General features: G+C 44.0%; 1 protein-coding gene across 7 annotated transcripts in view; it reads left to right on the top strand.

The window, feature by feature from the left end:
- HHAT (hedgehog acyltransferase) overlaps positions 1 to 15,907 on the top strand; it is a 322,110-nt gene that overhangs the window by 199,006 nt on the left and 107,197 nt on the right. For 6 of the 7 annotated variants that reach the window (XM_043543703.1, XM_037895771.2, XM_037895773.2 and 3 more), the window contains one exon: positions 8,612 to 8,756. In XM_043543703.1, the coding sequence (XP_043399638.1) occupies positions 8,612 to 8,756 (145 nt within the window). Of the gene's footprint in view, positions 1 to 4,394; positions 5,092 to 8,611; positions 8,757 to 15,907 lie in introns of those variants that run through there. The other variant, XM_043543705.1, reaches the window with a different exon arrangement.

Raw genomic sequence — 15,907 nt, 5'->3', positions numbered from 1 at the left:
GGATGTATTTAATCAGGCCCTGGTGACTTGAAAACATCTAAACTTGTCTAAGTAATTTTTAACTTGTTCTTTCCCTAGTTTTGCATCTTATCCTACCTCATTTTTACTGGCATTCATTAAGTTAGATGTCCAATTGCTACTAAACTTTTTGGTTAAAACTGAAACAAAAAAATAATTTAGCACTTCTGCCATTTTCTGTTATTGTTTTTTCTCCCTCATTGAGTAATGGGCCTATCCTTTCCTTGATCTCCCTCTTGCTTCTAATGTATTTGTAGACTGTTTTCTTGTTACCCTTTATGTCTCTAGCTAGTTTAATCTCGTTTTATGCCTTGACCTTTCTAATTCTGTCCCTACATTTATGTTCATCCTTTGTAATTTGACCTAGTTTCCACTTTTTTGAGTTTCAGATCATTGAAGATCTCCTGGTTAAGCTAGGATGGTCTCTTCCCATATTTCCCATCTTTCCTATGCAGTAGGATAGTTTGCTCTTGTGACCTTAATAATGTCTCTTTGAAAACTGCCAACTGTCTTCAGTTGTTTTTCGCTTTAGACTAGCTTCCCAAGGGATCTTACCTACCAACTACCTGAGTTTGCTAAAGTCTGCCATCTTGAAATCCATTTTCTTTATTGTGCTGTTTTCCCTCCTGCCATTCCTTAAAATCGTGAACTCATCATTTCATGATCACTTTCACCCAAGTTGCCTTCCACTTTCAAATTCTGAACCAATTCTTCCCTCTTTGTCAAAATCAAATCTAGAACAGCATCACCCCTACTGGCTTTCTCCACCTTCTGAAATAAAAAATTATCTCCAATACATTCCAAGAACTTGTTGGAGAATCTTTGCCCTGCTGTGTTATTTTCCCAGCAGATGTCTGGGTAGTTGAAGTCCCCCATCAACACCAAGTCCTGTTGCTTTGGATGATTTTGTTAGTTGTTTATACAAAGCCTCATCCAGGAAGCTTATCCTCCTGGTTAGGTGGTCTGTAATAGACCCCTACCATGACATGATCCTTGTTTTTTACCCCTTTTATCCTTACACAGAGACTTTCGACAAGTCTGTCTCCTCTTTCCTAATGGCTCGGATTCGGGCTCCTGGCAGGCAGCATACCTCCTGGAATGCTATGTCTGACCAACAGATGGGTGCCTCCTTCCCCCTCAGAAGAGAGTCATCCACTTTCACTGGACTCTTTCTGATTCCAGACCATCCCAGACACCGTTTGGTCAACATTCTACTTTGATGATACACGTTGATGTGTTTTTAAAAGTTGCCCAGCTCCTCAAACCCACCCAATTTTCATTTTTATGCTCACTTTAAAAATTACATGAATTTGTATTGTTTGGCAAAGCTTTGTCAAAATCTCCAGCCATTCCTTTATCCCATATGGTCACCCAGCTGCTCAGTCACACCCTAGCCTCCATTTTCAGTATTCTTAATTTACAGATAAATAAAATAACCGATAACCGTTAGTCAAAATATGCCCTTTCCCTTCTCTACATCCCATCCGCTCCCATTCTCAGTCAACTCTTCACCCATATTCCTGGTTTTATATAGTGCCATTATTTTTGGCTCATAACTACAGTCCAGATTACCCAGTTTTAGAAGACACTTCAAGGTATTACTCCTCAGGCTGTTGAGAGCTATTATCATTGCAGTGCCTGGGGAAGAGGTTTGAGGAGGGTAGCTCTCATTCCTAAGTGTATCTCTTAAGGGGAAAACCCAAGAATCCTACTCAGAACAACTGGATTGCTTGTATTGCTGCCTCATAGAGGTAAGCATGCTCTTGGCAATATCCTTTGGACATAATGCCGGGTAGAGAGGGAGCCTAGGCTCAGGTCCCTGGTGACAGCTAGCAAAAGGAAAATTTCAGTACATGATCCAGGAGTTAGAAATTCAAGTTTCCAAGTCTCATCTTCAGTTACATACTCATACCACTTGTGCAACTATAATCCTGATGAATTAATCAAAACAGTCCACATGTATTTTGCCTTCTAACTTTTTTATGACCTTTATATAAACAACACATTGCAAAAATATTTTATTTTGTACATTTGTACAATAAGGCGAACTGAAATGAGAGTCAGCTGGCTGTCATCAGTATTAGCACTGAATGCATTTAATGTTCCACTCCAACATAATTTGGATTACAAACCTGAGTCCTCTATTAAAATCCCTTATCAGCTTCAAATGCGAGAGACTCAACAATCTTAAATTGCAATCACACTTATCCTTCATATCTTGGTGGTTGAAAATGAAGGATGAAGCTGGGATTATGTGTCCCGTTCTTGAAAGTTCTTTGCTCATGTATTGAGCATAGGCAATCGTGCAGTATATATTCTGAATAAAAGTACACAGCCTTTCTCTGACTTTAAAATTGTCCTGGATAAGGTGGCTGACAGGAAAAAAAAAAAATCATGCAGACCAGATAGTGAACAAGATAGCTAAATGACTGCTGTCTCTCCCAAAAATTGTATTAAGCGTTCAGCTCAATTAGAAGATAACGGAGGGTAAAACTGCAGCACAGCAATGGTGAGTCAAGCATAATGTATTTATACCACACCCATCTTAGCACTGGCATGTAAAATCCTTATTCCATTGTATGCGCAGTCCTATAATAAATACTCTGTTATGTGTAAGACTCAGTATTTATCATAGCTTCCAATTTTTTCTTATCTTGTGCTTGCATTCTTGAGTCTCCGGAAAGGCAGTTCCTTGTAACAAAAAACAAGTGTGGGAAATAGCTGTTGTTCAATCATATTAGGACTCCTGAAACATTGACAAGATTTAATGCCTGTGGAATAGGCCCTGATTAAAGCATTCTAACCACCTCAACAATCTCAATAGCAATATTGGATTGACATGGAAGTTTGCTGTAGCCTCTCCCAGCACAGACTTTTAAATGAGGTGGACTGTGATGCTCATCATTTGTCTTTATAAGCCTTCCTTTTGGAGGGAAGATTATTGAGAAGGTTATGCTTAGGATTGCCGGTTTTCTACTTGCACAAAACTGAACACCCTTGCCCTGCCCCTCCTCCGAGGCCCTGCCCCATCCTTATCTGAGGCCCTGTCCACTCCATCCCCCCTCCCTCTGTCGCTCACTCTCCTCACCCTCACTCACTCCCTCATTTTCACCGGGCTGGCACATGGGGAGGGGATGAGGGCTCTGGGCTGGGGATGTGGGTTCTGGAGTGGGGCCAGAAATGAGGGGTACAGGGTGCGGGAGGGGGCTCCATGCTGGGGCAGGGGATTCAGGTGTGGGTGTGAGGGCTCTGGTGTGGGGCCGTGGATGAGGGATTTGGGGTGCAGAAGGCTGCTCCAGGTTGGGACCAAGGAGTTCAGAGAGCAGGAGGGGGATCAGGGCTGGGGCAGGTGGTTGGGGCGTGGGATGAGGGGTTTGGGGTGCAGGAGGGTGCTCTGGGCTGGGACTGAGGGGTTCAGAGGGTGGGAGGGAGATCAGGGCTGGGACAGGGGGTTAGGGCGGAGGGTGTGTGTGTCAGGAGTGCAGGCTCCGGGCGGTGCTTACCTCAAGCATCTCCTGGAAGCAGCAACATGTGCCACCTCTGGCTCCTACATGGAGGAACAGCCAGGCGGCTCCACGCACTGCCCTGTCCACAGGTGCCACCCTCGCAGCTCCCATTGGCCATGGTTTCCTGCAAATGGGAGCTGCAGGGCCGGCGCTTGGGGTGCGGGAGCGTGCGGAGCCCCCTGGCTGCCCCTACGCATAGGAGCTGGAGGACAGACATGCCACTGCTACCAGGAGCCGCGTGAAGCCATGGCAGGCAAGGAGCCTGTGTTAGCCCCACTGTGTTGCTGACTGGACTTTTAATGAACTGGTCGGCAGTGCTGACCGGAGCTGCCAGGGTCCGTTTTCAACCAGGTGTTCCGGCTGAAAACCGGACACCTGGCAACTCTAGTTATGCTGAGCCAAATCTAGCAATAGCTGCTGTCCTTAGATTACTTTGACACAACAGAGTGCAGTGGTAGTTCATCTTTCCCAGTGACTGGCTGAGATGGAGGTTTAGGCTGCACTTATTTACACCGGGGACTGGAGTACAGACTGCTGAGAATCTGGAGAAGTGCAGATGTCGCTTAAAGCAACATTTGTACACACTTCTCCTATGTTGCACTTTGTGTTTCTGGGCCCCATCAGAGGATCTGAGTGGTGTGGGATTGTAGTTTTTTGTATATGTGCCTAGACGCCATGGTAGGTTTATCTTTACAGATTGGAAAAATAGATAAATAAATCAAATGTAAGGGCAGGCAGTGATAGACTCCAGACTGTGAATGAAAGGGGCCAATGACCATGGAGGCAAATATAAGATTTTTGGTCAAGTAGCCACAACTTTTTTGTAACTTAAACACCAAACAATTCATTAAATGCCACTTTTCTTGGCAGCAGGAAAAAGGGGGAGATAAGGATTTCACAACTGAACACCAGCTTCCAAAGAAACTATACAGCTGAAGGCAGAACTTACAGCAACTGCTGGCATTTTTCTTGCAGCAGTGGAATAGATCATCTAGAGAGCAAAACAGCACAGAGAAGAGCTTTGGAAATAGCTTTCATGGAGACAGACTGTCAGATCTTGAGAACAATCAACAAAGTGATAAATATTTAAATCACAAATATTGCTGTTAATCAAGACTCACCTCAGTCCTTTCTCACTGGTAAATTACTGCTTCCACTAGGTTAATTTGGACACAGTAGCTGCTCAGGTACTTTCATAATTGGATTTTTCTGGATGACATGAGACATTTAAAAAAAACAGTTCGATTTTTCTATTTTGTTACAGATGTGTAGAAAGTTGAAATGCTCCCAAGAAAATCTTACTGCTTTGTGGATCAATTCCTAGCAGAATAATGAAAATTAGCTACAGCATAGCCCTCAGAGAGTTCAATGAAGCAACTGTTTCTGTGCTGAAATGCTCTTATATCTTGTAAATGACCAAAGACACATATTTAAACAGTACAAGCTGTCTGTAGTACGTATAGCACTATTGATTTTTCCTTTCTGTAAGGGTAATCCATTTCTATTTATAAATAAACTCAAACCTATAATTGTGTGTTTGTTTTAATTAAGGAAGGTTGTTATGCATGCGAAAGTCATGCCACTTTGGGTTGTGAACCTATCAGATCTCATAAGCTAGGCAGCACTGGGCCTGAGCATTACTTCGGTGGGAGCCTTGGCCAAATTCCAATTTGGGTGTTATTTTGGCTACCTCAAGTCTCCCTACAGTTTTATCAGGATCTATTACACTTCTTGGCTTCCCACGCTAAACTACTGTTCATGGTTGCTGTATGCTGTTGAGCCACTGGCATTTTTTCACCCTTGATGGTGGAGGGCAGAATGATAGAGAGAGGGAGGAAGGGAGAGCATAATGTAGGAGTCATGGTTAAGGCTATGTTTTAGTCACAGGTATTTTTAGTAAAAGTCATGGACAGGTCATGGGCAGTAAAGAAAAATTCACGGTCCGTGATCTGTTCATGACTTTTACTATATACCTCTGACTAAAACTTGGGGTGGGGGGGGGGCAGCTCGGGGGGACGTCCCTGAGGGCACCATGGGTGCTGAGGTTGAGGAGGGTTGGTAGAGCTGGGGCAGGTTCCCTATCCGACTCAAGGGAAATGGCGACCTCCAGCTCCTAGCTCCATGTCTGCCTCCGCTCTGCCCCAAGTCCCCGTTCTGCAGCTCCCATTGGCTATGGGGGCGGTGCCTGCAGGCAGAGGCAGCACGTGGAGCTAGGCGCAGAAGGGGGGGAGTTCCTGTTCCTCTTCCGAGGAGCCCCCCTTGTAAACACTGCCCCGCACCCCAGCCCTGAGCCCTCCCTCCTCACCCCAACTCACAAGATATTTATATGCCAGATGCGCTAAAGATTCATATGTCCCTTCTTGCTTCAGTCACCACTCCGGAGGACATGTGTTCATGCTGATGATGGGTTCTGCTTGATAATGATCCAAAGCAGAGCAGACTGATGCACGTTCACGTTCATCATCTGAGTCAGATGCCACCAGCAGAAGGTTGATTTTCTTTTTTGGTGGTTCGAGTTCTGTAGTTTCCACATCGGAGTGTTGCTCTTTTAAGATTTCTGAAAGCATGCTCCACACCTCGTCCCTCTCAGATTTTGTACGACACTTCAGATTCTTAAACCTTGGGTCGAGTGCTGTAGCTATTTTTAGAAATCTCACATTGGTACCTTCTTTGCGTTTTGTCAAATCTGCAGTGAAAGTGTTCTTAAAACAAACAACATGTGCTGGGTCATCATCTGAGACTGCTGTAACATGAAATATTGTGGCACTATGCGGGTAAAACAGAGCAGGAGACATACAATTCTCCCCCAAGGCATTTAGTCACAAATTTAATTAACTCAGTGTTTTTTTTAACGAGTGTCATCAGCATGGAAGCATGTCCTCTGGAATGGTGGATGAAGCGTGAAGGGGCATACAAATGTTTAGTATATCTGACACGTAAATACCTTGCAATGCTGGCTACAAAAGTGTCATGCGAAAGCCTGTTCTCACTTTCAGGTGACATTGTAAACAAGAAGCGGGCTGCATTATCTCCTACAAATGTAAACAAACTTGTTTTTCTGGGTGATTGGCTGTACAAGAAGTAGGACTGAGTGGACTTGTAGGCTCTAAAGTTTTACATTGTTTTATTTTTGAATGCAGTTATTTTTTGTACATAATTCTACATTTGTAAGTTCAACTTTCACGACAAAGAGATTGCACTACAGTACTTGTATTAGGTAAATTGAAAAATACTATTTCCTTTGTTTTTTACAAGTGCAAATATTTGTAATAAAAATAATATAAAGTGAGCACTGTACACTTTGTATTCTGTGTTGTAATTGAAATCAATATATTTGAAAATGTAGAAATCATCCAAAAATATTTAAATAATGATATTCTATTATTGTTTAACAGCCCTAATATATTATTTTATTAAATAACTCACAGTAGTGGGATTATTGTTGTAGTCCACACACTTTCCTCTGTGATTACTTCGTTTTGGGCTCAGATTTTCAAAGGAAAATCCCACCCTATATATTCAGTGCATATTTTCCCCGGAGTTGTGTGGGAGATTCACCATTATCGCTTACATTTCACACTGCATCTCATTGTTCCATTGTTGTGTGTGTGCTGTATTGATTCACTTTTTTTCAGGTGAATATATGCCAACATTTCTTTGTTGAATAGTGCTGACATACGTTAGGTTGGTAAACATGCCGTTTACAAAAGAGTTACTGTTCAGAAATTCATTGTAATGACATTTTTAGGCCTGTACATTTATTTGAATTTCTGGGCCTTCATTTTCAGTCATCCGTAGATGTCTGTTCTGATGTTTTTAAAGCCAGCAGTCTACTTCCCTCCCTAGTAAATTTGTAGGACCATTTTGTACAAGTTCCATGTTTCTGGTGTCTGCGCACTAATTCTGGTCCAGTACAGCTATTACAGATAAATAAATTAATGCTCTTTATTGGTGCTACAGCAATAAAAGACTCAACATCCTATGCCACAACATCCTGACCTGATCTGAATAGCTGTGAGAGACTGAACCCTTCCTGGATAGTTTCCTTAATTCCCATGGGAGTTCGGAGTGTTCACTACTTTGCAGGAAGCATTCAGATTCTGAGAGGATGAGTCCCTAAATAAAAAGAAAAGGCACTACTTGTGGCACCTTAGAGACTAACAAATAGACACTTTTGGAACCTGAAAATGTGGTGTGCAATATATGTTGTTCCTTATACAACACTGTAACTATACGGTATGCTTTCTTAATCTGATTTACCATAATGCGATCTTTGTCATTCATTTTAACAGCTGAAACCTAAAGGAGGACAAAACTTTTTAAAATTGTCCAGCCAGTATTAATTTACAGTGCGGTAGTCTGCTCCAAGTTATTGTGGTGGTTAACTTGACTTATATGCTTCATTAACACCAATGGCAAAAGTTGTCTTGCCAATGTAAGTAATTATAGAATACCTAGGTTCACCTCTGAAATGAATATGAACAGTGATGTCACAACTTACAGTTTAATTCACTTTCCAATCAAACTATTTGTAATTTTTATAAGGGAACTTACTGTACTAAACAATTCTGGTTTAACTGAGGCATCTTTGAGTGAATGTTTATTAACTAATCAAAAGTGAACTTGCTATTACCTAATCAAAAGTGTTAGTGGCTCTTTAAATCCTTTATATTTGGACAGAATCACTTTAGTCCTTTGAAATCAATTGGCTATTAGAACCTGTTGGGTACCATTGGCCATATAGGAAGGTGTGTTTGCTGCTCAACTCACTAGCAAAATGCCTCAAGGAAGATAGTGAAAATTAAAAATGATCTATTACATTGAAATAATTGTTAAAGCTGTAGGGCCAATCCTGAATTTGTTACTCAGTTAAAACTACCAATCAGTTCAGTGGAAGTTTTGCCAGAGTATAAGGACTTCAGGATTTGGCCCATAATGATTAGGCCTCGAGTCTGAATGCTTATCTGCCATCATTACATTGCATTTTCCAGTGTGAGTTGTAAAAATGTTACTGCAACAACAGCTTCTCTGTATTTTTGGAGTGTTAACTCTGTGTTAACCTTGTCTTTCTTTTCGTTTTTTGTCAGGATCGTTTTTTCTCACCGAGAATTTGTCGTCGACTTCACGCTGCCCTGGCAGCTGTTTCCACTTCAATGTTGATTTTATCCAATCTAGTGTTTCTCGGAGGAAATCAAGTTGGGAAAATCTACTGGAACAGGATCTTTGTGGAAGGCAAGTTATTTTGACATGCTGTAGGTGATAAGGCTTTCAAATGTTTCTTTGGGATTGCGAGGCCAGATTGTCATCTCAATTCCCCTGGGAAAAGCTGAAGTAATTCTCTTGTCAGTGTAACAGAGATCAGAATCTGGCCCACTGAATCTAAATAACATAAGTGGATTGGTAGTTGTTCTCCTTCACGTAGGGTATCAGTCCTCCTCGACCATCAGGGGTTGAAGGAGATAGTTCCCCTATCCGGGTGCCAGGCTTGCCTAGAAGTGAATTGACACTAATGAACAAATAGGCAGGGCATGATCATTTGGCCAGGCTGGAAGTTTTTTTCCCCAACTTTAACATTAACACATCACATACATCAGTACAAACACTATCCAACCAAATCCAGTACAGTGCATGCTCTCTATGAAAGGAACCCCATGAACAAAGTGAGATCAAGGCTCTGTGGCCAGCTAGTGCTACCAGACAGTCAGAGCTGAGCAGTGATAATCAGATGCCTCTGTGGTAGATCTGCCTGGGTGGGTGTCCTGCTGATATTTATAAAGGGATAATTCTTCTTGTGAGGGAAGTATCCACAGGTTCCTACACTCATAAGCTCCTCAGTGAGACCATTGATGTCTCCTGCTTCTCTGGAACTTGTACAAAATGGCTTCTCCCTGTGCTGTTTTCTCCTGCCCTTCTTTTACCTTAGCTTAGGGCCCAGCTTAGTTCAAAGAGCCCACTTAGGAATCATCTTAACAGAATGAACGTTTTCAGGGGTTGTATGATGTTCAGTGAATGTCTCTCTATAAAGGCAACCAAAAAAGAAATTAATCCACAAAGCTTAAACTCAATCAAATTGCATGAAGACAGGTAAATTTCTTCTTTGAGATGAGTGTCCCTGTGGGTGCTCCACTCCAGGTGTTGGTGCGTCCCTGTGCCTTCGCTCAGAGATTTTTACAGCGATACTCGTACCGGGCACGCACACGCAGAGCCTGCCCCCCGGCTCTGAGTGTACTTTAATAGTACGCGTGCATGACCGGTCTCCTCAGTTCCTTCTCTACCGTCCCCAGCCTGAGACTGAGCTCAGCAGACTCATTAGAGAATTTCTTCTCTTCCTTGTTCAACTTTTTTCCCCACTTCGTTTAGCTTACCAGTAATAGTTAGGTTCCCTTTTTCCTTTCTCTTCTCTTTTTAAAAAAATACAAAACTTCTTTGTTCCTGTCAGCGCAGCCACTTCTGCCATGCCTGGCTCTCCAGGTTTTAAGCGCTGCTCTAACTGTAATGATGCCATCCCTCTTTCAGTTGGCCATTCTAAATGTATTAAATGTTTGGGGGAGTCCCATCTTCCCCAAAAATGTGCCCACTGCAGCATGTTGAAATCCAGGGCACGCAAAGACAGGGAGCTGCGGCTAAAATGGCTGCTGCTGCAAAAATCTCTTGGACCAGCCTCAGACCCGGGCTCTGACTCTGCTGTACACTGCAGCCCCCCGGCTTCAAAGAGACTGAAGAAAACTTCAAAAAACCATCAGTCTCTCTCACCCGCAAAAGGTATTCGCAGGGACAAGCCTTCTCCGAGGACTGCTTCCCTCCCTGTGCTCCCCCGGATGAGTTCCTTTGATGCGCTGGATTCCTCCGGTGCCGTGTGGAAGTCACCTGCGGCTGCGGCGGTCACACTAACCTCTGGTGCCGAGGCTTCAGGCTTTCAGTTGCCTACCTCTCACATGGCACTGTTCAGCGCCGCCATGGAAGCGGTGCCGACGCATACTAGCCTGCCTGACCCCCCCCCCCCCCCCCCCCCCCCCCCCCCCCCGCAGGCTCCTCTCACTCTTCTGGCACCATCAGCTTTTGAACTAGCCGGCAGTGATAGAACGCTTGGGACACCGGTGCAGAGGAATCCCTCCTCGCAACCAATTCCTCTCGCTCAGCCCTCCCCTCACAGAGGCACTGCGGCACCGCCTTTCACACACTCAAGGGACCTTCTGGTGTCCCCTATCTTGCAGTCACCCCTACTTAACACCTGCTTCTCTCCGGACCCTCAGGCAAGGTCCACACAGCTTTCCTCCAGTGATGAGGAATCTGGGCGGCAGGGAGAATTTTCACCTTATCAGATCTCCCGTCCACAGACCCCAGTCAAGAGAGGTCATAAAAAAGCTGCCTCGTCCTACTCCGAGGGTCCTGCCCCATGGTGCGTGAACCCCTGGATGGCACCACCCATGCCCTTACCACCATGGTGGCAATATTGGGCTCCATGGGCTCCTAAAACTCAGGAGCACACTCGTTATACCAATGCAGCCAGGCGTGAAACCTGCTCGGTACCACCAGCTGATGACCCTGCCATTGACTCCAGACACCAGGAAGTCCTGTCACAACCACAAGAGCAAGCACGGCCTGCCTCTAATCCGGTTGAACCAGTTCTGCCTGATGAAGCATTTCTTCCTCCTCCCCCGACATCTTCAGACGACTTCTCAAAATTTCAAGACCTGTTTAAAAGAGCTGCCAATGACCTACGAATTAATCTGGAGGAAATTCCTGAACAGCAGCATGAGCTAACTGACATCCTGCAGCCCTCTTCTTCTTCTAGAATTGCATGAAGGACTCCAGGGCACCTCTGCGGTCTCTAGGAATTCAAACCCCTATGACCAGAAGACAACAATATAGATATCAGCCTTACCAGTGACCACGCTACCCCACATACACCCAGCAATTCCATAGACCTCACGAACAACAGCAACAACAGCAACGCCAGAGATCCAGGTACCAACGCTGCCGCCCCAACTCCTCGGCAGTATCTCAACCCCCTCCAACCAATAAGCAAATCTGAGGCCTTGGTCGAGGGTATAGAAAACAATATTCCCACTTCAGCGCTTACACCGGCTGCCCTATTTTTTGGTCACCACCTACGCCCATTCTCCCATCAATGGCATGATATTACCACCGAAAAGTGGGCTTTAAAGGTTGTCACAGTTGGCGATTCTATCCCTTTCGTCTCCCTGCCTCCCTCCCACCCACCCTCCTCGTCCCTCTTCAGGGACCCCTCTCACGAGCAACTGCTCCTCCAAGAAGTTCAACATCTCCTTCAGTTGAGGGCAGTGGAAATCGTACCCGAACAACACAGAGGGAAAGGTTTCTACTCCCATTACTTTTTAACGGAAAAGAAAACCGGGGGATGGTGACCGATCCTCGACCTCAAGCAGCTAAACAAACGTATCAAAAAGCAAAAGTTCAAAATGGTTACCCTCACCACCATAATCCCAGCGCTGGAGCAGAGCAATTGGTTTTCAGCCCTCGACCTACAGGACGCCTATTTTCATGTGACTATTCACCCAGCCCATAGACATTTTCTTCGTTTTACCATTGGTTCGACACATTTTCAATACAGAGTGTTGCCCTTTGGCCTATCGAACCCCCCTGAGTTTTTTCCCAATTCCTAGCTGTGGTTACTGCCCACCTCAGGAAACAGGGGGTTGTAATATTTCCTTACCTCGACGATTGTCTCCTCAAAGCCTCAACGCTCGACGAAGCTCTTCGATCCATGCAGCTACTGTCGCTTGCTTCCTTTCCCTTGGCCTGCAAATTAACAAAAACAAATCCACCTTATCTCCTACCCAAAAACTAGAGTTCATAGGAGTGCACCTTGATTCCCGAACGGGAATAACATCTCTCCCGCTCGATTGTTTCAACACCATAAAACTCCTGGTTACAAAACTTCGCAACAGTCCCCAGGTCACTGCACGAGACTGCCTGCAAGAATTAGGCCACATGGCCTCGTGTACTTTTGTGGTCAAAAATGCACGCCTATACATGAGGTGCTTCCAAGCTTGGTTGGCCACAGTTTACAAACCAAACGTACATGCTCTAAACAAGCCTCTATCCATACCCTTCAGAGTCAAAGACTCCCTCCGATGGTGGACAGTTCCCTCCAACCTCTGCTCAGGAGTCCCTTTTCTCCAGGACAATGACAATCACAATGACTACCGATGCATCCCTCATGGGATGGGGAGAGCACATGTCTCACCACAAAGCCCAGGAGCTATGGTCTTCCACCGAAGCCTCCCTACACATAAATGTCCTAGAACTGGGAGCCATACACAATGCCAGCCGTCACTTCCTCCCATTTATTCAGAACCAACATGTTCGGATAATGACAGACAACATCGCATGCATGTTCTATGTCAACAGGCAGGGAGGGTCTTGATCTCACTCGCTTTGCACAGAAGCTATGAAGCTCTGGAATTGGTGCCTCACAAACAACATCCGGATATCAGCCGCCTATCTTCCCAGGGCCCTGAATACCACTGCGGACAAACTAAGCAGTTGGTTTTCCTGGGATCACGAATGGGAGATAAATGACACAATCATACGCAATATATTCCATGTTTGGGGCTATCCAACCCTGGACCTCTTTGTGACTGTGAAGAACAAGAAATGTCCCAAATTTTGCTCCAGAGTGGGATTGGGCAAACATTCCCTAGGAGATGCATTCCTGATCTCATGGGCTCAACACTTAATGTATGCTTTTCCCTCAATACCAGTTCTCCACAGAGTTCTGACAAAGATATGAACAGATTGTGCCACTGTAATTCTGATTGCCCCATCGTGGCCCAGACAACTGTGGGTTCCATTCCTCACCAGAATGTCAATTCACTCACCGATTTCATTGCCCCTCACTCCGAAACTCCTATTGCAGCAACACGGCCGATTTCTTCACCCCAGCCTGTCCATGCTTCACCTCAAAGCTTGGTTCCTACATAGTTCTCCCAAAATGAACTAGCGTGCTCTGAGCAGGTTCAAAGAGTGCTGCTACATAGCAGAACACAATCTACTCGCATCACCTATCTCAGAAAGTGGAAGTGAGTCACACAATGGTGTTCAACTAAACAACTTCCTCCTACTTCTGCACCTCTTCCGCCCATACTTGACTACCTATTAGACCTTAAGCAATCTGGCCTTTCTTTCACCGCCATCAAGGTCCACTTAGCTGCTATTACAACTTTTCATGACAAGATCGACCATACCTCTGTTTTTGCTCATCCAATCACCAAGTGTTTTCTCAAAGGGCTCCAATCCCTATACCTGGACATTAAACCTCCTACCCCTCCATGGGACCTTCATTTAGTATTATCCTGCTTAACTCAACAACCATTCGAGCCCTAGCCACTTGCTCCCTCTTACACCTCTCCTCCCCTCTACTTCGGAGTTGGGGTAGCCTCCGTTGTAGAGAAGGAACTGAGGAGACCCGTCGCACAAGTGTACTATTAAGGTACACTCAGAGTCAGGGGCAGGCTCTGCACGTGTGTGCCCAGTACAAGTACTGCTGTAAAAATCTCTGAGCGAAGGTGCAGGGACGCACCAACACCTGGAGTGGAGCACCCACAGGGACACTCATCTCGAAGAACATCAGTTACTGCACATGGTGAGTAACCTGCTCATTTTAGACTAAAATGTAGTGAAACATTGTTTGGTTTTTATTATTTTGTCTGCACTCACAAAGCCAACAATGCATTGCATCCTTGCTGTTTAGTATTTTCAAGGGAAAAGCTGAAAGTGTTCATTTACTATCTGATAAACTTGGTTTGTTTATTTTCTTGGTTAATGTAAATACAACTACAGAGGCAAGGCGGGTGAGGTAATGTATTTTGTCGGATCACCTTCTGTTGGTGAAAGTCAAGCTTTCGAGCTACACAGAGCTCTTCTTCAGCTCGGAAGAAGAGTTCTGTGTAGCTCAAAAGTTTATTACCTCACCCACTTTGTGTCTTTAATATCCTGGGACCTACACAGCTACAACAATGCAAACAACAATGTAAGCACAGCTAAGGAAATACGACAAGAACTTTGAAAAAGGGAGAGTTTCTAGAAGTATTACTTATTGGTATATGAATATTAATATACACTATGGTTTCTGTTCCTACACGTAATACTTACTGAAAGCTCATCCATGTCTATTGTTTGCTGTAGAGGCTTTATAAAAGATCCTTTGGAACTAAAATCTGCCCTTATTCATGAGAAGGTTTAGCAGTTTACACAAAGTTGTATTTTCATCTTCTGAAGGCAAACATCATAACATATAATTGATTGTAGGTTGTTTTTTGTTTGTTTATTATTAGTATAGATTTTATCTTCTAGTCCTGTGGTTAATTATTGTGCCATTAGCTCAGGGGCGGGGTTCATCAGTACAGAACGAGATATTACAGAGGGTCTAGGTTTGGAATAACAAATTAGTGTAATCATTCAAAACTTTGTTCCATGTTAATTTAATCACATTATCTTTATTTTTAAGAAGCTGAAAACTTTGCTTAGCAGAGCTCACATGCTTCTGTTAGGAAATTCAGTGTCACATGTTTCATGTCCATATTCTGGTATCATGCACATAGCTATAAGTATTTGCTACTACAGAGCACGTCTAAAAACTGACAAAGGTGGATAACAAACCAAAACCCGAAAGTGGTCTTAAATTTTGTTGACCTTGCATTCTTTATCCGTTCCCACATCTTCCTGCTACTGAACAAATGTCACGTGTTGCATCCTGCATTCTCCATTGCAAATCAAGATGAGCTATTCAAACTCTCATTGTTCAATTGTAAATAATTTAAATCGTTCTACTTATGGGAGACCTAACCATCTACAAATATTTTTAGGGTGTAGACTCTAAGGGTGAAGCAAAATAATTTAGATCCCACATGAAATCCAGCCCTCAAAACGTTTAAATCAAGATTAAACAGAGCATTGTGGTATATGCTGTCAGGGTATTCTTGTGTCAGCCAAAAGGTGGACTAGGTGACCTGAAGGGTCTTTTTACTCTCTAATTTTTGTGATTAAATGTGTAAAGTGAGAGATTAAACACTGAATGTTTTTGACTTATTTGGAAAATTCCTTTTTTGTACATTTGTGTCCTGTACAATACCAACAATGTGACGTTCACCTGTGTGGTTTTCTCTTTTGCCTTGTGGTGTTGATGAACTGTGGATGGAATGTGTTGTTGCTAGGACATTGAGAGGAGTCCAGTTTAAAATGGGAGGGGGTCCCAGTGGTCAAACAAACCTCATTTGGGATCTGTTTACAAAGGGGCTCAAGCCACCTGTCTTCCATTGTTTCCAAAGCTGTGCCCCTGCATGCAGCAGACAAAGCAGTAGTCTGGACACCAAGTTCCAGTACAAACTCAGCGGGTTTTT

This window comes from Chelonia mydas, chromosome 3 (genome assembly GCF_015237465.2).
Source record: "Chelonia mydas isolate rCheMyd1 chromosome 3, rCheMyd1.pri.v2, whole genome shotgun sequence".
Lineage (NCBI taxonomy): Eukaryota > Metazoa > Chordata > Testudines > Cheloniidae > Chelonia > Chelonia mydas.
The sequence above is the reverse complement of the archived record's forward strand: the minus strand, read 5'-3'. Positions and strand labels throughout refer to the sequence as shown.